We start from the raw sequence: 23,076 nt of genomic DNA on the forward strand, positions 1-23,076 counted from the left end.
CTTCGTCGACGGGGCCATCGTTGACGACTTAGACGTTGGTCTTGTCGTCGACGGTAAGATCTTAGTCGTCGATGGAGTGACTGGAATGGTCGACGGCACTGGCATACTCGCCGTAGATGAAGGGGTCGTCCTCGAGGAGGTGGCAGACAATGCAGTCGACGACGCAGTTTTTAGCGCTGAAGAGATGGATCAGCGGCTGCTTCCTAGTGACAGGAAGGTCCTTGCCAGACACTGAGGTTTTGCCCTCTGAGGACTTTTTGAGAGTCTTCTTAGGAGGGGTCTGAGGGGCTAGGGGAAGTAACCCTTGGCCTCTTCAAGGAAAATTGTGAAGTACCAGAAACACTCTCACCGTCTTTGGACACCAAGTCGTCTGTTCTTCAGCCTGTTCAGCTAGAGTAGCAGGTGTCCTTCTCGGTCTTGTTTGAGAAGGTCCTACATATTTTGCAGTACTTGGGTTGATGGTGAGGGTAGTGGCAATACAGGCAGGTTTCGTGTTTGTCCTCTACATGGAGCCTTTTCTTTCCACACGAGGAACAGGCTCTAAAGAGACCCTTTTTCTGGCCATCAGCCATAGTGTAAGAAGTTGGGTAAATTCGTTTTTTAAAGTAAGAAGAAAAAATCCTGAGAACTCAGGTGGAGACTCCCTAGCACAACGTGCGGTAGAAAATCCGAGAGACTTGGGCTGCTGACAGGAAGGTTCTAGAAGGAGGTGGTAGCTGATTGGTTTGTTTCTTTACTTTGGTCCTTTTTACAAAAGGACACAGATAGGCCACTAGGGTGGGACCCTTGGGCCTACTCTGTTTTGGTCCTTTTTACACAAGGACGTGGATAGGACACTAAGGTGGGATCCTTAGGCCTATTCTTTTCTATGTATGTCTCTAGGACATTACTTTTTTATATACCGGAGGCTCCCGTCTCAACGACGGGGAATGATTCAGGCATGTGAATCTATGAAAGACACCCAAATACTGGATAACTTTGTACCTTTCTTGTGCTACCAGTCTCTCGGACACGTACACTGGACCCCGTTAAATATCGTCCACCAGCGGTTCCCCCCCGTTGTTGATATACCTTGGTAGGCTTACCCAGGTTCTGTTCAGTCAAGGAAACTTCACTCAATCAAAGACATTTATAGAGCGCACTACTTACCCGTAGGGTCTCAAGGCGCGGGGGGGGGGGCGCTACTGCTCGAACAGCCAGGTCTTGAGCTTCTTCCTGAAGGAGAGGTGGTCTTGGGTCAGGCGTAGGTCGGCCGGGAGGGAGTTCCAGGTCTTGGCGGCCAGGTAGAAGGACCTTCCTCCTGTAGTGGCTCTACGGATGCGTGGGACGGCGGCGAGGGCGTGGCTGGCAGATCGGAGGTGGCGTTTGGGAGCGTAGAAGTTGATGCGGTTGTTGAGGTAGCTCGGGCCTTGATCGTGGAGAGCTTTGTGAGCGTGGGTAAGGAGGCGGAAGGTGATTCTCTTGTTGACCGGGAGCCAGTGCAGGTCTCTAAGGTGTCCAGAGATGTGGCTGTGTCGTGGGACGTCGAGGAGGAGTCTGGCTGAGGCGTTCTGGATGCGCTGGAGTCTCTTGTGGATCTTGGCGGTGGTTCCGGCGCAGAGTGCGTTGCCGTAGTCCAGTCGGCTGTGACGAGGGCCTGGGTGACGGTCTTCCTGGTCTCCGTGGGGATCCACCAGAAGATCTTCCGAAGCATGCGCAAGATGTTGAAGCACGACGAGGAGACGGCGTTGACTTGCCTGGTCATGGAGAGGGAGGAGTCCAGGATGAAGCCCAGGTTGCGTGCGTGGTTCGTCGGTTTGGGTGCGGTGCCCAGGGCGGGGGGCCACCAGGAGTCGTCCCAGGCGGAGGGCGAGGAGCCTAGGATGACAACCTCCGTCTTATCTGAGTTCAGCTTCAGGCGGCTTGTTGTCATCCACTCGGCTACCTCTTTCATCCCTTCGTGCAGGTTGGCTCTGGCGGCGGCGGGGTCGTTGGTCAGGGAGAGGATCAGCTGGGTGTCGTCGGCGTAGGAGATTATGTTGAGGTTGAGGTTGTGTTGGCGTGCGATGGCCGCGAGGGGGCTCATGTAGACGTTGAAGAGAGTAGGGCTCAGCGAGGATCCTTGAGGGACGCCGCAGATGACTTCGGTGGCCTCTGACTTGTACGGTGGTAGGCGGACTCTGTGTTCTTCCGTCGAGGAAGGAGACGATCCATTCCAGTGCCTTCTCCCGGATTCCGACATTGCTGAGGCGCTGCACAAGGGTGCGGTGGCAGACCGGGTCGAAAGCCGCGGAGAGGTCAAGGAGGATGAGGGCCGCTGTTTCTCCGTTGTCCATCAGAGCTCGGATGTCGTCGGTGGCGGCGATGAGGGCGGTCTCGGTGCTGTGGTTGGCACGGAATCCGGACTGCGATGGGTCGAGGGATCCATTCGTCTCGAGGAAGGCGGCCAGCTGTTTGTTGACGGTCTTCTCGATGACTTTGGCTGGGAACGGGAGTAGAGAGATGGGGCGGTAATTCTTGAGTTCAGTGGGGTCTGCTGTAGGTTTCTTGAGTAGAGCGCTGAGTTCGGCGTGCTTCCAGCTCTCGGGGAAGGTGGCGGTGTTGAATGAGGAGTTGATGATGTCCCGCAGGTGGGGTGCGATGACAGCGTCGGCTTTGTTGAAGACGTGGTGAGGGCAGGGGTCGGTCGGAGATCCGGAGTGGACGGAGTTCATCATGTGGACGGTGTCTTCGGTGTTGACCGGGGTCCAGGCGCGGAGGGTGGAGGTGGGTGGCGTTGCTGCGGTCGTGGCGTGCGTCGGTTGAGTGCTGAAGCTGTTGTGTATGTCCGCGATCTTGTTGTGGAAGTAGGAGGCGAGGGAGTTGCAGAGGTCTTGTGATGGGGTGATGTCGTTGTTTCCGGCGTTGGGGTTGGAGAGCTCTTTCACGATGTTGAAGAGTTCCTTGCAGTTGTGTGCGTTGTTGTCCAGTCGGTTCTTGAAAGCCGTTTTCTTGGCTGTGCGGATCAGTTGGTGGTGTTTCCGGGTGGCGAGCTTGAGGGTGGTCCTGTTGTTCGGCGTGGGTTCCTTTCTCCAGGCTTTCGAGGGCTCGGCAGTTCTTCTTGGAGCTCTTGAGTTCGTCGGTGAACCATGGGGCCTTCTTGCTGCCGGGTCTGCTGGGCGGGATCCTCAGAGGGGCGAGTTCGTCCGCGCAGTTGCTGATCCACGTCGGCGGCCTGGCTGGGGTCCGCTGATCTGGCCGGAGGGTGCTGGCTCAGGGAAGCGGCGAGCTGGTCGGCTGTGATCTTGTTCCAGCTTCTCCGGGCAACCTGTTGCTGGTGGTGGTGGATCGTCGTTCTTGTGAAGGTGAAGTGGATGCATCTGTGGTCCGTCCAGTGGAGTTCCGTGGCGTGGCTGAAAGCGATGTCTTTGCTGGATGAGAAGATGGCGTCAAGTGTGTATCCAGCGAGGTGGGTGGGGGTGGACACCAGCTGCTTGAGTCCAAGGTTGGCGAGGTTGTCGAGCAGGGTGCTGGTGTTGCAGTCGTTGTTCTCCAGGTTGTCGAGCAGGGTGCTGGTGTTGCAGTCGTTGTTGTTCTCCAGGTGGAAGTTGAAGTCCCCCAGGAGGATGTAGTCAGCGGAGGGGAGGGCGTGCGGGCTGACGAAGTCGGCGATGTCCTCGCTGAAATGGGTGCGTGGTCCCGGAGGTCGGTAGATCAGGGTGCCCCTGAGGGTGGTCTTCGGGTCGGTGTGGATCTGGAAATGCAGGTGTTCGGCGGAGGGTGGGGTGTTGTCGGTGCTGGTCGAGATGCGGATGGTGTTCTTGTGGATGATGGCGATGCCTCCTCCCACCTGGTTGGCGTTGCGGTCCTTCCGGGTGATCTTGTAGCCGTCTGGGATGGCGATGGCGATGTCGGGCACTGAGGAGGCGTTCATCCAGGTCTCCGTGATGAAGGCGACGTCGGGGGCTGTGGCGTCTAGGAGGTTCCAGAGTTCGATGGCGTGTCTGTGGACGGAGCGGGTGTTGAGCAGGATGCACTTGAGGTGGGTGCTGCTGGTGTTCGTCTTGGCGGGTGCTGGTGCGAGGCAGGTCCGGATGCATGTGAACTTGCAGGCGTGGCAGCTGAAGGGTCCGTGGGTGCGTCGTGGTGAGGCTTGGTAGCATCCTGGGGGTCGACCGGCGTTGAGTGCGCTGAGGTTGGCGGCGGTGTAGGTCAGGCGGGTCGGTCAGGGGCCAGGGGTCCTGGCACTGGGCGCGGTCCAGGCGCGGACGGGCGTAGACGGGCTTACCTTTGGCGTGCCTTCGGCGCACAATCGGCGCGCCCGCTGCGCGAGACAGCTGCGCGTTCGCACGGTCGCCATATATGGCGAAGTGCGCGGGTGGGCGGAGCAGCTGGGAGGCGGGAGCGGGGAGGGAACAGAAGGAAAAAAGGGGCGGGGTCAGCAGTGGTGGCGGGGAGCGGGGAGGGAAGACGGAGGGCGGCAACAGGCAGTGAAAACAAACAGGCAATACAGCGGAAAAGCCTATAAAACGGGAAAAACAATAATTAAACAGATACAAATACAATTCTATACAGTAGAAACACTAGGGGCACAGGGAGAAGAGCGCCGATCACGGACCACGCCGCTCGAAGGAGGGGGCGTGGTCACGAGGCGGCAGACGGGCAGCGAGGCACAGTGGAAAGGGAGGCACACGCAGCAGCTGGTGGCCGTGCGGCGCGGGGGTGTCCTAGAACTAGGACACACTCACCTGCGTCACACGGTCGCCATATATGGCCAAGTGCGCGGGTGGGCGGAGCAGCTGGGAGGCGGGAGCGGGGAGGGAACAGAAGGAAAAAAGGGGCAGGGTCAGCGGTGGTGGAAGACGGAGGGCGGCAACAGGCAGTGAAAACAAACAGGCAATACAGCGGAAAAGCCTATAAAACGGGAAAAACAATAATTAAACAGATACAAATACAATTCTATACAGTAGAAACACCAGGGGCACAGGGAGAAGAGCGCCAATCACGGACCACGCCGCTCGGAGGGGGCGTGGTCACGAGGCGGCAGACGGGCAGCGAGGCACAGTGGAAAGGGAGGCACACGCAGCAGCTGGTGGCCGTGCGGCGCGGGGGTGTCCTAGAACTAGGACACACTGGCTACCTATGATACAAAGGATTGAATTCAAGACATGTCTCTCCTTTAAAATCCTTAAACTCTCCTCTCCCCAGATTCTTGAGTATCTTCTCATGCCTTATGTTCCTTCTCGACACTTGGTCATTGGGACAAAATCTAGCCATAGTCCCACGTTTTAAACGCAGTAGGGCGGGTGGGCGTTCCTTCCGCGTCTTGGCGGCAAAACTTTGGAACTCACTCCCTTCCCACATTTGTGCTCTGGATGAGTTGCTTGCATTTAGGAGGGCCATTAAAACTTTTCTTTTCCCTCCTGGTTCCCAATGACTGTTCTGCTCATTAATTCATCTTTTCTGCTTGCCTTCTTGGTTGTGTTCCTTCTTCCAGATAAAGCGCCGGGACACCCCTTTGCTGGGTCAGCCGAGCGCTCTAAAAGTTGAAATAACATAACAGACGTCAGATGGGGGGAAAAAGAATCTGAAGATGGTGATTGCATTGAGGGATATCCAGGGCATATGTCTGTCACACAGATATTTTAAACCCAAATGGTAGATTATGCTTCCAAGGAAGAAAAAAAAAACTAGAAGACTTAGTACCCAAGCACTAGATGGCATAATGCACAGCATGTGAATCCAAAAAAGATTCATACTCCAAAACAGGTTCTGAAATATATCTGCTCTATTGAAGTACTTTACATTCAAGAAAACTGACGGATTGTGGTTTATATGCCGGCAACACAGTGTTAAACTGAAGACTTTAGTAAACCGTACCACATTAGGAGTCTATGCAGTGTGCTGGATAACGAATAGTTTTCTTACCTGTCGGTGTAGTTTTGCAGCTTGAAGATCTTTCTGGATTCACTATGCTGTGCATTATTCCGCGGTCTTGTGGTTGGGTCCGGATTCGTAGTCTTTTCTTTGTTTTTTTTTTTTTTTTTTTTTTTTTTTTTTTTCTCTTTGCCCAGGTGGGCGTCGGCGTCACACCCCCTTTGGGTGTATTTCCGGTGACGTCGGCATGCTTCCTGCGGAAGCTCCCACTCTTGGGCGCCATCTTCGGGTTCTTTTTTTCCGTGTTTCTTTCGTTTCCGAAGTAATGGCAATGTTCTTCTTAGTTTGTATTTACCGCTTTGTATTTTCAAAGTCTATTCTTTAGTTAACCACCTCTTCTCTCTCCAGCCTCATCTTTCTGGCGGAGGTGGGTGGGTTCGCTAGTGAATCCAGAAAGATCTTCAAGCTGCAAAACTACACCGACAGGTAAGAAAACTATTCGTTTTGCAGCGTGAATCTTTCTGGATTCACTATGCTGTGCATAGATTTTGTAGCGGTTTCTCATCTCTGTGGCGGCTGGGTGGAAGATGAGCGTTGGGTGTTGAATATGTGCTGTAGCACCTTCTGTCCCACTTGAGCTTCCTTGTTCATTTGTATGTCCACACAGTAGTGCTTCGTGAACGTGTGCACCGAAGCCCATGTTGCCGCCAGGCATATGTCCTCTATGGGTGTGTTAGCCAGGAAGGCTATTGTAGCGCCCTTCTTCCTGGTGGAGTGGGCACGTGTCCCCTCAGCCAGTTCCTGTCCTGCCCGTTTGTGGCAGAGTTGGATTGTTTGTGCGATCCATCGTGCAATGGTCCTTTTGGTTACTGCTTTGCCCATGAAGCTGTTTGCGAAGGACACAAAAAACTGTTTCGTTTTCCTGTGCCCCTTTGTCCTTTCAATGTAGTGCATGACTGCCCTTCTGGCGTCCAGGGTGTGCAGAGCTCTCTCTGCGCTGGTTGTGGGTTTTTGGAAAAAACTCGGTATCTGTATAGACTGGTTCATGTGAAAATTGGATACCACCTTCGGCATGAAGTGTGGGTCAGTCCTCATCACAACTCTATCGTTGTGTATTTGTATGTATGGTTCTTGTAGCGTCAGCGCTTGAAGCTCGCTTACTCTGCGTAAGGACGTTATCGCAACCAGGAAGGCTGTTTTCATAGTTAGCATCTTTAGGGAGGCCTTGTGAAGTGGTTCAAAGGGCTCTTTCATGAGTTCCGTTAGGACTGTGTTCAAGTTCCATGCAGGTGGCGGCACCCGCTTGGGTGGTGCGATCCTTTTCGCTCCTTCTAGGAATCTCTTCACCACCTGTGATGTGAAGAAGCTCCTGCACGTTTCTCCCCTTGTGTAGGCTACTATCGCTGCCAAGTGAACTCTTAACGAGGATGAGCTAAGGTTCTTCTCCAGTAAGTGCGTCAGGTACCTTAGCACTGTGGAGTCCCTCTTCATCTTATTGTGGAGTCTTTCCTGTCTGCACCATATTGTGAATCTTTTCCATTTCGCAACGTAGCACTTTCGAGTGCTGGGCCTTCGTGCCTCCCGAAGTACCCTCAGGGTGCTTTCTGGTAGTCTCAAATGTGCGAACTCTATGTCCTCAGGAGCCACGCTACTAGGCTCATGCTCTCTGGCTCTGGATGCAGTACCTCTCCGTTCTGCATGGACAGTAGATCTTTCCTCCTGCTGAATCTGTGGGGTGCACACTGTGTCATCTCCATGATCTGCGAGTACCAGGTCTGCCTCGCCCACTGCGGTGCGACCAGTATCAGTGTCATGTTGCTCGCTCTGCACTTGCTCAGTACTCTGTGCATCAGTGGTATCGGGGGAAAGGCGTAGGCAAATGTCCTTGACCAATCTATCCATAGGGCATTCCCCAGTGTCCCCTCCTCGGGCTGCCTGGATGCGAAGTTTTGGCATTTTGCATTCTGGCGTGTGGCAAACAGGTCCACCGATGGTGTCCCCCACCTGTCGAACAGGTATCTTGTCTCCTGAGCATTGAGCTCCCACTCGTGGGATGCCGATGTCTGCCTGCTGAGCCAATCGGCTTGTATGTTGTCCTTCCCTGGTAGGTGTATGGCTAGCAGGTCTATCTTGAGAGGGATGGCCCATCTCCATATCTCCTGCGCCAGCGTTGAAAGCGGTGCGGACTGTGTGCCCCCCTGCTTGTTGATGTAGAACATCGCAGTGGTGTTGTCTGTTTGTATCAATACCCTGTGCTTGTACAGTCTTGTTTGAAAGGCCTTCAGTGCAAGGAAGATTGTCTTCAATTCTAAGTAATTGATGTGCTTTGTGGCATCCGTCGGTGTCCACAGTCCCCTCACCTTGAGCTCCTCCATGTGAGCGCCCCATCCCTTCAGGGATGCGTCTGTGGTGATGGTCACTGTTGGCGTTGGGGGCGTTAGAGGCTTTCCCCTTGCTATGTTCTCCATGGTCCACCATGTCATCTCCTTCTGCACTGCGTGCGTTACAACCACTAGATCCTCCCAACTGCCTGTAGCTTGTGACCATTGCTCCTGTAGCCATTCTTGAATGGGTCTCATGTGGAGTCGTACATTCGGTACCAGGTGGATGCATGATGCCATCATCCCCATGATCTTGCTCGCCGTCCTCACTGTCCGAGCTTGTCCCTTCCGGTAGAGGCGAGTTTCCTTCACCAGCGCCCTCGCCCTCTTCTCGCTGGGGAACACCTTGCCCTGTAAGGTGTTGATCTGTGCTCCCAGGAAGATCTTCACTTGTTCCGGCTCCATTGATGATTTCTTCCAATGGATGGAGAACCCCAGGTTTATGAGCGTGCTGGTCACTGTATGTGCGTGCAGCTTGCATTTCTGGTATGAGTTTGCTTTCACCAGCCAGTCGTCCAGGTAAGGGTATACATGTATTCCCTGCCTTCTTAGGTGCGCTGCGACTGCTGCGAGGCACTTTGTGAAAACTCTTGGTGCCGATTTTAGACCGAAGGCCAGTGTCGTGAACTGGTAGTGGCTTTCTCCGACGGTGAACCTGAGCATGTGCTTGTGCTTCCTGTTCATTGGGATGTGCAGGTATGCGTCTTTGAGGTCTATAGTGACCATGAAGTCCCCGGTCTGCAACTGTGGGAGCACCTCTTGCAGGGAGGTCATTTTGAATTTTTGCGTTCTTATGAATTTGTTCACGAACCGTAAATCGAGAATGGGCCTCATTGTCTCGTCTACTTTTGGTACCAGGAAGTATGTTGAGTATACTCCTGTGTTTCTTTCCTTGAAGGGTACCCTTTCTATGGCCTGCTTCTGCAGGAGTTCTTTTGCTTCTTCCTGAAGGCACTGCAGCTGCTTGCTTGCTAGCGGCTTTCTTCTTGGTTTTCTGTTTGTTGGCCTCGCCTCCAACTCTATGCAGTATCCGAATTGGATAATGTTGAGGATCCATTTGTCTGATGTGATTCCTCTCCACTCCTGGAGGTGGAATCTTAATCTTCCTCCCACTGGTGTCCTGTGGTCGTAGGTGTCTAGTTTGTCTTGACCCATCTGTACGTGCTGCCCCCTGGGATCTTTTTTGTGGGTGGGCACACGGATTTTTTTGAAGTCACTTGGAGGTGGGCTGCTGGCCCCCTCTTCTATTTTGTCCCCGTCCATTTCTCCCTCGAAAGGACTGGCCTCTTTGTTGGTACTGCCAGGGCTGTTTCTGATGGCCCTGCTGACCCTGCGAGTCTGCCTGGTGCGTTTGCTGGAAAGCCTGGTGTGATGTACCTGGCTGGTTTCCGCCTCTTCCGCCGGGCCTCCGTGACGGGGTGCCCCTCTTGTTCCCTCTGAACTGCAATGCTCCCATGGATCTTGCTGTTTCGTTATCCTTCTTAAGTTGGCTGAGTTGCTCATCAACTGTTTGTCCGAAAAGCGTACTGCCGTTGAATGGTGTGTTCAGGATGCTGTGTTGCACCTCCGGTTTGAAACCGGATATCCTGAGCCAGGCGTGTCTCCTTTCCGTGACGCCCATCATCATGAGCCTGCTGGCGGTGTCTGCCCCATCCAGGGCCGTCTTAAGGCAAGAATTTGCAGCATTCTTCCCCTCTTCAATTAGCTTTTCGGCTTTCTGCTTGGCATCCTGGGGCAAGTCCTTCACCAACTGCCCCAGTCCCTCCATGATTTGGTACATGTGTCTGTTTACCAGGGCGTTGGAATTAGCCATGCGCCAGTGGGTCGCGGCATTCCGTTCGATCCTTCTGCCCACCAGATCCATCCTTTTGCTCTCTTTATCCGGTGGCGGGCCCGAGGTAGTGGGTACGTTAGCCCTCCTCCTTGCTGTGGCCGTGATAATGGAGTCTGCGGAGACCGTGCCCTGAATGTAGGCCGGGTCCTTTGCGGCATGCTTGTACTTCTTCTCAGTTCTGGGAGTTACTGCCTTGCATGTTGCGGGCTCCCTGAAAGCTTCCTTCCCCTGAGCCAAGACGCTCTCGAGCATCGGGAGGAACTGGCTCCTCGTTTGTGTTGGGAGCAATGTTTCCAGAAGGAAGTCTGCTTTCTGCTTCTCTTCGTCGATCTTGAGCTTGAAAGCTGCTGCGGCAGATTGTATCACCGCGTTGTAGGCCCCGATGTCGTCCGGCGGCGAGGGCCTCGAGGGGTAGGTGTCGACCACCTCCTCCGGGCTGTCGGTGTCGACATCGATGTAATCTACCTCCTGAAGGTCATAGGGCGCCGACTCTGTGTCTGTCCTGCCCTCATCTTCCTCCCCATAGCTGTAGCTCTCGTGGGGATTCTCGTACTCCTCCTGGTCGTCGAACACCTCGACGTCCTGGTCTTGCTCGGTGACTTCGGCGACCTCTTCTTCTTCCTCCTCGACCGCCTCCAGCACTGGTGGCTTGGTCTTGTGAGGGATCGTGAAGGCCTTCATCCTTGCGTCGAAATCTTTTTTCCGCTGCATGAAGTTCTCCATTTCTGCCTCGAGGCGCCTTCTTTTCTTTTCCATCTCGGCCGCGTGTTCCGCGTCGGATGGTTCCGCCGCTCTCTTCGACGGATGGCTCGTCGCCGTGCCTCTCGGAGTCGAAGTTTTCGACGTCGAACCGGATATCGGGTCTCTGGTCGTCGTCGACAGTTTCGGGTCTTTCTCCCTCGTCGATCGATCCTTTTCGGGGACGATTTTCGACGTCTTCTGCTGATCAGCAGCTCTCGGCGCCGGGGACTCCTTCTCTGAGGATCCGCTGGGCCTGGGAGTAGTCGCGGACGCCGCCTTTTTTGGCGTCGGCGCTTTCGGGGTCTTGCCCTCGATTTTTCGAGACTCAGAGTCTCTCGGGTTCTTGGGGGCCGAAGAGTCTCCTACCTTGTCAGAAGTCTTCGTGTAATCGGTCTCTACGACCGTGTAGCTGTCGTCTTCGGCGGCAGCGTTGTCTTCTTCCTCGGAGGACATCCCCAGCTCGTAGAGCGACGGGGTCGGGGCCTTCCCCTGCAGGGCGGCGTGTGCTACCCTCTGCCTCTCTCTCACACGAAGGGTCTTCGGGGTGAAGGCGGAACAGGCGTTGCAGTCTCCGCTTTCGTGGTCCACCGGTAGGCAAAGGTTGCATACCGGGTGCTGGTCCTTCTGCGCGTACTTGTGGTGGCAGTTACGGCAGAACTTGAACGGCGTGTTGTCCATCCTCGAGCGTCCAGGGCCTCTCTGGTCGCGTGTTCGTCGACGGTCGTCGAAGATCTGGATGGAAAACGCCTTATCTTTGCTTGTCTTTCGTCGGTGAAGTCCCCTGGAGTCTTCAGATGACTTCTCCTCGTCTTTTCTGTATTTTCTTTCTTCTTTCTCCAAAAATGTCTGGAGCCCAAACGGGAACGATCCAGACCCGACCGCGGAAAAAAAGAATCTGAAGATGGCGCCCAAGAGTGGGAGCTTCCGCAGGAAGCATGCCGACGTCACCGGAAATACACCCAAAGGGGGTGTGACGCCGACGCCCACCTGGGCAAAGAGAAAAAAAAAAAAAAAAAAAAAAAAAAAAAAAAAACAAAGAAAAGACTACGAATCCGGACCCAACCACAAGACCGCGGAATAATGCACAGCATAGTGAATCCAGAAAGATTCACGCTGCAAAACATTAGATGAATCAAAACTCCACCCAACCTTGATTCAACAATAAAAACCACACCCAATAAAAGCTAAATACAAAATCCAATACTTTAATGAAATTAGGAGATACAGCTCGGACATACCACTAAAACTGATACCACCTGGCTGTGGGATTTCCAAACACCTGTTTTAACGAGTGAGCATTTTGACAGCTTTCACTTGTCAAAGTTTGATATCCTGAGTAACATTAAATAACCAAATAAAAATCTATATATGAAATGTCTTAATGTTTATGCTGGTGTCCGGCACTCAGCAGCTGCATGGGTAAAACAAAAAAAATCCACCCGCCTAATTAAAAAAAACAAAAAAACTTCATGTATTGTTAATGAGCCTTAATTTGCACTTGAAATCTTTTAGTAGTTTGTGTCTTCCGAGGCTTAAAACACATTGTCCACCGAGTCAATGCACATTGAGCAACATCGACTTGGGAACTAGCTTTTCAGCTTCGCTGCAGATTTGTGCTTGCTCTTGGATCGTTTGTCAGTAAGAAAATATCATACGGGTCACATGTTACTAGTCATGTGAAAAATGACTTTCCTGTAATTGAAATACCTCCGTATCAAAAGTGAAGTTTTGCAGTGCAGAATACAAGATATTTATAAATATTTATATTCAGGACAGCATTTTAGGCCCAAGGCCACATGCCTATGGTAAACCGAAAATACACACATGACCTAATATAGGCAATACATCTTTAAAAAAAAAAAAATACATTTGTACAATGCTATTAAAGCGTCCATATGAAAACAACTGAGGTTCTTTTGGCTTTGAACTACCAAAAAAATTGGAAAAAGTTACTGTCCATAATTCCAGCAGTGGCCTCTCAAATCCGTGAGTTTCAATCTCATTTTCTGTAGACAAATAATTTTAATACAGTACAGAAAGAAGGCCAAGGAAAGCACCAAGCAACACATTGCCAGCATTTTCTATAACTGGCTTGTTCAATGAAAGTTTGCCTGAAGGTTCACAATGAACCTGCAGAAATGTCATTCCCTATACGATAGTGAGTAAAGTGTAACTGTCAATTGGCTTTACTCATCGCCTATGGCGGTGCCCAGAGTGCTCCCTTTCATAGCTGTGATGTCCTGTTCGCTCATAAGAACGTGACCGTTCACGTCGATGGTCTCTGTAGTAATGCCTTTTCTTCTTGTATTTCCCAGAATTGTCAGAGCGATCCCTTGACCGGCTCCTGGAGCGAGATGAGCTTCGGCTGCGAGATTTCCTTCTTTTCGAGCTGGAATATTTATTCGTCTTTGCTTTAGCATATGCTCGTGCCTTTGAACTTCTGTTGGAAGAACTGTGGTTCAGCTGTCTGGGTGGAGAATCACTTCGACTTCTAGAGGGACTGCGGGATTTGGAACCACTAGATGGTGAATAGCTTTCACTTTTCCTAGGTTAAAAGAAAAAAAAAAAAGTTTAATTTCCAGAAGATGGTTTTAAAATTGTAATCATTCACAACTACTACAGCGGCACCAGAATGTTGTGCTAGTATTCCATGGTACTATTTTTTGCCCCCAAAGCATCTTTAAATACTAGTCCATACTGGATTCATAATTTTGGGAAAGATTAACACTACCAACCCTAGGCACATCAGTAACAGAGATCCTACAAGGGAGGTGTGAGAAGGTGGTTCTGACCATCTGGATTTTTCGCTTTTTGATCACCAGATTTTGAAGCTTTTACTGTGGGAGAGCCTCTTAAGTTGGGACTCTCCCACGGTAAACTGATAGACTGCATGTGGGTTCTGCACCTTGTGAGATAAGGCCGCTGAGTTGAAGCCAGAGTAAGGGGTACCGGACTGATTACATGTGGATGTGCAAACGTGTGGGCACCAGTGTAAGGGCTGTGAGGGGTAGATCCCTGTTGTGCACAGCCCAGAAGCTGGGTACAGATAGATTGGTGTGAAAGGGACTATGCAGAGTTGGGTGGTGACATGGGACAGGCCTTATAATCTGTGGAGACATGTAAGGGATAGTATGTGTGCATTGTTTCACAGTAGGTACACTCCATTATTCTCCAATGGAAACAAGCATTTACAATGCAATAGGTCTTGCATTATTAAAGTTTGAGCTATTGGTATTGTAAATGACAAATATTTTATTTATGTGTTGGTTTTGAAAATAGCGAAATTAATAGCTTTGTCATTTACAATGCCAATAGTTTTAACTTTTGCAAAAGTGACACCTATAGCATTTGTAATGCAATGTGTTGTATTTACGTGACTTAGATGTATTGGTATTACAAATAACAATTGTTTTTAATTTTTCTAAATAATTAATACTTAAATAAAAGTTATTGTAATTTATAATGGCAATAGCTTTAACTTTTGTAAAATAAATTTTGTGAAGATTATGTTTAGTGTATTTTATTGTGACGAAAATTCAAGAACAAAAGTGAAATATTAACATCTTTTTGTGACATTTGTAATAAAGCTTGAAACATTGAGAGAACATATTTGAACCAGTTGTTGAACTGGGCACGGAATTCAAAGACTGAATAAAGAGATGGGAATTGGTCTAGTAAAAATGCACATCCCATCAAAGAGAAATGGAAATGCAGACTGCTACCCTGTATTTAAAAAATGAACACTAGCAATATTGGCTGGATTTAGGAATGCGGAAGGCCTTCATTAAATACACAAAGGCTAGAGAAGACACAGAAAAAATGACGGATATCACAGAACACAAAACAAATGTGCTGCTGGATCCAAAATGTACAAGAACCTGTGTTAAGATAAGGAAAACACAACAGATGTCCTTCCTGCAGGCAACGGCCTGATCAGTGGGAACCACCCCAGCAAAGAGGAGTTTTTAAATTTAGATTATATCACATGCAAGAGTAGCTGGAGCCTGAATATAGGAAACAGATAGAGCTATACAGGAAATCTTGACAGGATTCACTGGGAGCAAACAAACGTCAAATGCAGGAAACAACCTTTCAGAAGGGGAAAGGTAAAAGAGTTTGCAAAATATTCATTTTTCCATATTTTGTTCTACAAGGTGCTAAGTAAGGGCTCATGCCGATATTTTTCTTAGGTTGTAGAAAAATTATGCTTTGCGAGGACTCATTAAAATACTGACTTTTTATTTTTAATTGAGCCGTGCTCTGAAGAGGTCTACAAAAACGTACACAGCTGAACTTTCTAAACGGTTCAGGAAATTAATAAAACGAGGATAATTAGCACAGAAATACGATTGTTCAGTGATAAAGTGCTAGGTCCTGGCTAGCTCCAGATTCCGGCAGATGATAAAATAGGGATTTCTGGAAAGTTATGGCTCCACTAAAAAAGGTATTTAGATGTTCATATTTTTCAAAATGATATGGCAAATTTGACCCTCCACAGGGGGTCCTGATAGTAGCATCTATTGACTCCATCTGCCCCGACACACCCTTCCAGAATTGAACAATCATCATATCATTGGCTCGGAGCCAACTGGTGGGAAGAATCATAGACTCTTCCACCCAGCCATGAGGACAGCAGTCTCTGCCCCAGTTTACTGCAGTAGGGTCCAGGCCCCACAACACTTCTCTAGCCAGGATGTACCAAGCCCCGAGGGCACCCACCTGCTGAGTAGCTCACCGACATTGCTACAGCTTTTACAAAGGCCCCGGTGTCATGGAGAATTCACACGTATCGCAAGACCAACTGAAGAACTGTGTGGGGACAGAGGTGAACTTGCTGCTCCCATGCAAGGCATTGAGTACCTGACACAGGACGGGCAGACGCTGCCCACCACATTCAGTGCAGATGAAGAGCTTCACAGGAGCTGAACCCAGGTCCCTAAGGCCACGACCCCAAGCTGATTCCGACAGGGGTGCCTGGCACTCCCTGGTGATACATACGGGGCCCCAGGTGTGCCACCCACGCGCAGCATGCCAAGTCTGCTGCCCTCCTGGACTTTGCCTGGAAACAACCCGGGTACAGTTATAACAAAGGTCGCCAGGGAACATCACCCACTCAACAGACTCGTATTGGTTGACGGGAGTTTACAGCAAGAACAAGCGAGATAAGCACAGCAACACGCACCCTTCTTTTCTACACCACCACAATAGCTGCGCAACTTTTACAATAGCGTGTTGTGTCATTGTTTATAATTACAGGCTGTAAACCACAGTGAGGCCATAAAGCTTTTAAACAATGCTATATACAAACATATGATTACATTAACAATGCTTGTGATTCCAGATATGATGACATGTAAGGAATTAGTTACTTACCTGTACACTATAGTTCTCCAGTATTATCTTTCATAGATTCACATGCTTGTATCTTCCCAGTCGTCATGGTGGGAGTCTCACGGTAACAGAATGACCAAGCAGTATCATAGAGAAGAAAAACTGCATAGAAAATCCCCATGGGGCTGTATTATTTGGTAAGCAGACCATATCTTTGTTTGGACCAAAAGCCAGCCAATCAGCATTGCTGCCCTGCCCTCACACTCCCCAGCAGAAGCTTCCTGCCTCAGATTTCCGTCCCCGAGTGAGAGACATGGATAAATACCGAGAAACAGGATCTGCCTGAGAAACGGGGAGGCGGGCGGGCGCATGTGAATCTATGAAAGATAATACTGGAGAACTATAGTGTACAGGTAAGTAACTAATTCCTTCTCCAGTATTACAGCTTTCATAGATTCACATGCTTGTATCAGAGTAGTAAGCAGTGCTCACCAAATATGTAGCGTTTCCAGGACAGAACTAAGAAGGAAGCTCTGCCGTAAGACATAGGTATAACAAAACACATCAGCATAAGAAATACGATAAATGCATGTTGACACATAAATCAAAGTACTGCATAGACAACAAATTATGCCATTATGTCATACCTTACTGAAATAGATGCTTCAGAACAGCTTGTCCCACTGCCGTGTCCTCTTTCCGCGCAGTGTCCAGACAGTAGTGTCTTGTAAATGAGTGCACGCTCTTCCACGTTGCTGCTCTGCAGATGTCAGGCAGCGCTACTCCTGCAAACAAGGCCATCGAAGTTGCCATCTTCCTTGTGGAATGTGCATGCACCTTAGAATCTAGCGACTTCCCCGCTTTTTCATGACATTTCAGGATAGCTGAGGAGATCCATCTGGCAATACTCAGTCTTGACAAAGGAAGACCCTTCCTTTGCCCTTCAAAAGCAATGAACAATTGCTTGGACCTGCGGAACGTTTTTGTCCTTTCAATGTAGAACTTTAGGCATCTGGAAATGTCTAAAGAGTGTAAGGCTCTTTCTGCTTCCGATGAAGGATTGCTGAAAAAAGTAGGCAAAATAATGGGTTCATTGAGGTGAAAAGATGTTGCCACCTTGGGAATAAAGGTAGGATTTGTCCTTAGTATAACCCTGTCTTGACGAAATTGTAAGAAGGGTTCCTCCACTGAGAAGGCCTGGATTTCACTAACCCTCCTTGCTGATGTTAAGGCGAGAAGGAGGGGCGTTTTCCATGACAGGAACTGTAAATCTGACTTGTGAATAGGCTCGAAAGGAAGCCTCATAAGCTGCGATAGTACTGTGTTGAGGTGCCACGGCACAGGAGGGCGTTGGATGGGTGGGTAAACCCTAAAAAGTCCCTTGATAAATTCCTTTATTATTCTGGAGGACCAGAGAGATGGTTCATTTGGCTTCCGCCGGAAGCACGATATTGCTGCCAAGTGTACCTTGACCGAGGCATGCGACAGACCTGCCTTAGATAGTGACAGCAGGTAAGGAAGGATACCTTCAGGTTGTACTTCAAACGGATGCAAGTTTTGTCTGCTGCACCAATGGCAGAAACGGGTCCATTTCGCTGCATATGTTTTGTTTGTTGATACAGCTCTAGCTTGTGAGAGAACATGTCTGCATTCTTGCGAAATATCTAGATTTTGAAACTCCCGCTCGTGAGGTTCCATGCTGACAATTTTAGAGATTGCAGATTCGGATGCAGAATTTGCCCTTCTTTCATGGAGATGAGGTCTTGAAATGTCGGGAGCTGGATTTTTTCGCCCCTCGACAAAAGAAGTAGGTCTGAAAACCACGCCTGTCTCGGCCAGGCTGGTGCTATCAATATGATCCGGCACGGTTCCAATCTCATCTTGCGCAGTATTCGCGGTATCAACGGGAAGGGAGGGAACGCGTATGCAAACCTTCCTGTCCAATCCATGAGGAATGCATTTCCCTTGGAGCCCTGTTGATGGTATCTGGACGCAAATTGAACGCACTTTGAGTTGTTTTGCGTTGCGAACAAATCTAATGTGGGAGTGCCCCACCTTTGAAACAAGAAGCGAATCTGAGTGTGGTGTAGTTCCCACTCGTGTGTCGCCTTGGTAGTACGGCTCAGGGCGTCCGCCCGTGTGTTGAGGACTCCCTGAATGTGCTGAACCTGAATTGAAATTCCGTTGGTTATGAGCCATTTCCAGATTCTTTGCGCCAATGCAGACAGCTGTTTGGATCTCGTTCCGCCCTGCTTTAGTAGGTAAAACATGGTAGTGGTGCTGTCCGTTTGGATCAATACTGACGATTGGCGTATTCTGGGAAGAAATGCTTGAAGGCCTAGGAACACCGCTTTGAGCTCCAACATGTTTATGTGAAGCTGAGCTTCCCAGTCTGACCAAAGGCCCTGAATTTCCAGCTCCTGAAGATGCGCACCCCATCCTTTCAGCGAAGCGTCCGTTGTCATCACGAAGTCGTGATCTAGAGGAATGAAGCTCAAGCCTTGAGCCTTGATCCAGGTTCTTTCGAATCTTCCACCATGACATTGCCACCTTCATATGGCTCGTGATGGTAATGCGATCCTCGAAGGTACCTTTGGCCTGGACCCACTGCTCGTCCAGTTGTTCCTGCAAAGGCCTCATTCGAAGCCGACAGTTTGGTACCAGTGGGATGCAGGATGACATCATCCCCAACATGGATTTGTATATCCTCACGGAAGTGGACCTTTTTGCTTGAAGCGATGCCGTTAGCCTCATGATCTTTCCCATTCGTTCTTCGGAAGGGTAGGCTTTCCCTGCACTGGTGCATATCCATGCCCCCAGGAACTGGATGCCCTTGGCCGGAGTCAGCGAGGATTTCTCTAAGTTGGTCTTCAGGCCCAATCGCTGAAACAGCCGGATGCAATACCTGTCTCCATTTCCGGGTTTGTTTCTTTTTGATGAGGAAGAAATGCGAGTAAAAGCCTCTCCCTCTGAGATGTTGCGGCACTTCCTCTATGGCTCCCTTTTGCAGAAGCGAGAGAACTTCCTTCTGCATTTCCTGGCGATGTTTGTTGAGCCTGAGTACTGGGGGTTGATCCGGAGGTATTTCCAAAAATTCCAGAATGTGGCCCCTGCTTATGACATCTAAAACCCATTTGTCCGATGTAATGGACATCCAGTTGGTGTAAAATTGAGACAGATAGTGGTCTTTGTCGTGGATCTGTTGTGTGGGGAGCGCCGGCCTGAAATCATTGACGTCTATTAGACTGCTGAGGTTTCCCCCTGGCGTTAGATTTGCCTCTGGACTGTTGTTGGTAAGAGGAGTTGGAGGACCTGAATTGGTTGTTAGTGTTATACTGTCGATATCCTTGCTGATTATACGGCTGATATCGGTTGGATTGAAAAGAGGATCTTTGATTAAATTGACCTCTTGAACCTCTCTTCCGAAAGGACTGAAACCTTCCTTGCTGAAGCGATCCCAGCGCTCGAGCTGTATCCGTGTCCGACTTTATGCCTTGCAACGCCTCATCGATATGCTTCCCAAATAAGTTTACCGTCAAAAGGTATATCAACGATTTTCGCCTGCACCTCTGGACGAAAAGACGTCGCCTTGAGCCAGCCCTGCCTGCGAAGCGAAACCGCTCCAGCCATCTGCCTGAAGGCCATGGACGAAACATCCATGGCGATGTCGATAGATTCGGCAGCAGATTTAGCTCCTTCCTTAAGTATGGCTGCCGCTTCCTCCTTTCTATCCTCTGGGAGAGCAGAAAGTATGGGTGCAATATCAGACCACATTTGCCTGTTGTATCGTCCAAGCAGTGCCATAGCATTTGCCGCTTTAATGGTAGAGGCAGCCATGACCGCAAACCTCTTACCTGCCCCATCCATTCTCCTTCCCTCTTTGTCAGGTGGCACTAGGGAAGTAGCCACCGGGTTCTTAGAATTTCTTTGCGCCGCCTGCGTCACAACCGATTCAGGCCTGGGGTGCCCAATGAGGCAGGCTTTTGTGGACTCTGGGGCTCTGTATTTTTTGTCAATGCGGGGAACTGAAACCGCTATAGACGCAGGTGTCTTTAGAATCTTCAGTCCCTCCTCCCAGATGTGAGGGATAATCGGGATTGAGCGAAGCGACCTCTTGTTATCATCTTTGAAATCATACAAGAAACAATCCGTCTCTTGTACCTCCACATCCAGATTGAATCTTTTGGCCGCCCTTTCCATGAGATCATGAAAACCTCCGATATCTTGAGGAGGGGAGGTAGATTTGAGTGGTTCAGGCGATGCAGCCGATGGTAAAACGTATTCGTCCCATTCCTGTCCCGAAGCATCCTGAACGAGTTCCCCTTCTTCGGGCTGCTCATCCTCGTCGGATTCCGTTAGGTCGTCCCTTATAGTAACAACCTGCGGCGATCTCACCCCCTGTTCTTGGGGAGCAGGTGCTTCAGGTGTCTGAAAGGAAGGCGTCTGCCTAGCTGGTTGCGAGGAATTCGCCTCTGGGAAGCAACGGTAGTAGTCGTTTAACATCAACCTAAGATCAGAGACAAGGTTGAGGGGTATAGACATCGTCTCTTGACGTTCCTCCTCCCTCGAGTCCTCATGCTGCTCCTCTTCCTCTTCATCGTAATCACCAGATTCCTGAAATGACTCATATCTGGAAGATTGTGGTCTGTCCTTGAAGGAATAAACCTCCTCTTCATCCGTGTCTTGGCTCTTCATCTGCAGCTGAGAAGGACTGTAGGCGGCACCTGAGGACTCCTCGCCATCTGAGTCCTGCTCTAGCAATGAGGACAGCGGCAAAGGCGAAATCTTTGTCCATGAGGTGAACTCTGCAGCTTCACTGATGGTAGATGAACCTCTTGTCGACTGAAAAGACCGGATCGAGATCATGGTCTTCGACTGCGGTGATTTGAATGCTTTTGCGGACGATAGCACGATTTTAGTCGACGGAACCGTCGTCGACGGGACCTTCGTCGACGGGACCTTCGTCGACGGGACCTTCGTCGACGGGGCCCCCGTCGACATCGAACCTGTCGTCGACGGAGTCGTCGTGGACGGCCTGTTCGTCGACATTGAGATTTTACTTGTCGATGTTGTAAGCGTAGACGTCGCAGTCGTCGACGTAGCTTTAGACCTTATCGTCGACGAAGCCATAGTCGTCGACGAAGTCGTCGTCGACGGAGCTGAAGTCTTCACCACAGGCCTTGGAGCAGAAGCCAGCGAGCTGGTAGAAGGTGAAGACCCAGGTTCCTTAAGACTGGACTGTTTCTCCACAGGAGTAATAGGAAGAGATGAGGTTAATTTCTCCTTAGGCTTACTCCTTTTAGACTCCACTCTCTCCACAGAAACAGAAGCCTTTCTTTTCTTGGGAGTTGAATGAGAAGATTCCCCCTCAGAATCTGAGCCTGATGTGGCCTTCTTTTTCTGAAGCCATAACAGTAGTCTAGCCTCTCTGTCTCTTTTAGTTTTGTCAGAAAATTTTCTACAAAGCTTACAGTCTTTCACCAGGTGTTTAGGGTAGAGACAGTAAAGGCAGTCCTCATGTGGGTCCTCAGAGAAAAGTCTGGCCTTCCCACAGGACCTGCATGGCCTGAACAGCCTCTTTTTAGAGCCGTCAGCCATTATAAGAGAAATAAGTACACACAATACCTCAATCTAGTAGACAGGAAACAAGATTCCAAAGGGTCAAAAGTTCACTCAGGAACAGAAAAAAAACTGAGCAGAGCTCAGGGAGACTCCTTATCACACGAAGGCGGTTGGAAATCTGAGGCAGGAAGCTTCTGCTGGGGAGTGTGAGGGCAGGGCAGCAATGCTGATTGGCTGGCTTTTGGTCCAAACAAAGATATGGTCTGGTTACCAAATACAGCCCCTATGGGGATTTTCTATGCAGTTTTTCTTCTCTATGATACTGCTTGGTCATTCTGTTACCGTGAGACTCCCACCATGACGACGGGGAAGATACAAGCATGTGAATCTATGAAAGATGTAATACTGGAGAAGTATGCATATACAAATAAAAAGCAAATCTGAGCAGCGTGTGCGCATAAAATTGCAAATGAAACACTTTTCATCTCTGGAGATATTCGAGCGCGGAACATGAAAAAAAAAATGTAAAATGGTAACTTCTTTGCAATTTCCATTTGCACCATCCCTGCAGGTGTGCAAAATGCGATCATAATTAGAGATTCTACAGTCCCAGTGAAGCAGACGGCATCGGCCACACCACAATCACATTAGCAACTATATTTGCAGCAAAACTGTTCGAAAAATCCAGGAGACGGACTCAGCAAGCAGTAATAAACACATTCATACGACCACGCGCTGAAATCAAAGCCCATTCTTCAAGCGACAAGAAAGCTGACATCACATTTAGGATGCGTTCTACATTTTTGCGCTAGCACCGATCTGCCCTCGAGGAGCAGCTGCGCACTTTACATAAACACGTTATTGTAGCAGAAATATCTCAACATAGAACAGATTGGTGCACAGATACGGGCCCAGAGCCAATGTCAAACCAGACAGTCTGGGCTTCGTGGCCTGCACTTTTTTGTAATGCTTAGATTTAGCTGTTTATACATAATGAAAAGCGGAACTTTCCAGTATGTGACTTGGTTCTGTGTAATGTGAATCAATGAAAAGGTGCTACGGGTCACAAGCGGTGCGTGTTTTGTTGAAATAATTCCTAACGGTCCATGCTCTACAAACATGGCAGACGTCCACGCACAAATTACCTCACTGACCTCATTTGTGGGGATTGTAAGTGGAAATCTAAAAAAGCGATTAACATGGACCATAGGAGAAAATTTTAAACCAAGCACGCACTGTTAGAGGAATCACATTTGCTTCCCAAAACATGTAAAACGTATATATGCTAAAACATAGTTTATTTACTACCTTTAAAACACATCTTTTCAAAATCTCGTGGCAAGTCAAACAAAAGAAGATAAAGAACACAGGAGAAAGAAATCATTTGAAAGG

General features: G+C 49.6%; 1 protein-coding gene across 4 annotated transcripts in view; it reads right to left on the reverse strand.

The window, feature by feature from the left end:
* Positions 1-11,976: 11,976 nt before the first annotated feature.
* The window catches only part of CCNL2 (cyclin L2), a 45,798-nt gene continuing 34,698 nt past the window's right edge, over positions 11,977-23,076 (reverse strand). For all 4 annotated transcript variants that reach the window (XM_078642399.1, XM_078642401.1, XM_078642400.1 and 1 more), the window contains one exon: positions 11,977-13,336. In XM_078642399.1, coding sequence (XP_078498525.1) covers positions 12,982-13,336 — 355 coding nt within the window. In that variant the 3' untranslated portion in view covers positions 11,977-12,981. The remainder of the gene's footprint in view (positions 13,337-23,076) is intronic.

Source organism: Lissotriton helveticus, chromosome 5_1 (genome assembly GCF_964261635.1).
Source record: "Lissotriton helveticus chromosome 5_1, aLisHel1.1, whole genome shotgun sequence".
Classification (NCBI taxonomy): domain Eukaryota; kingdom Metazoa; phylum Chordata; class Amphibia; order Caudata; family Salamandridae; genus Lissotriton; species Lissotriton helveticus.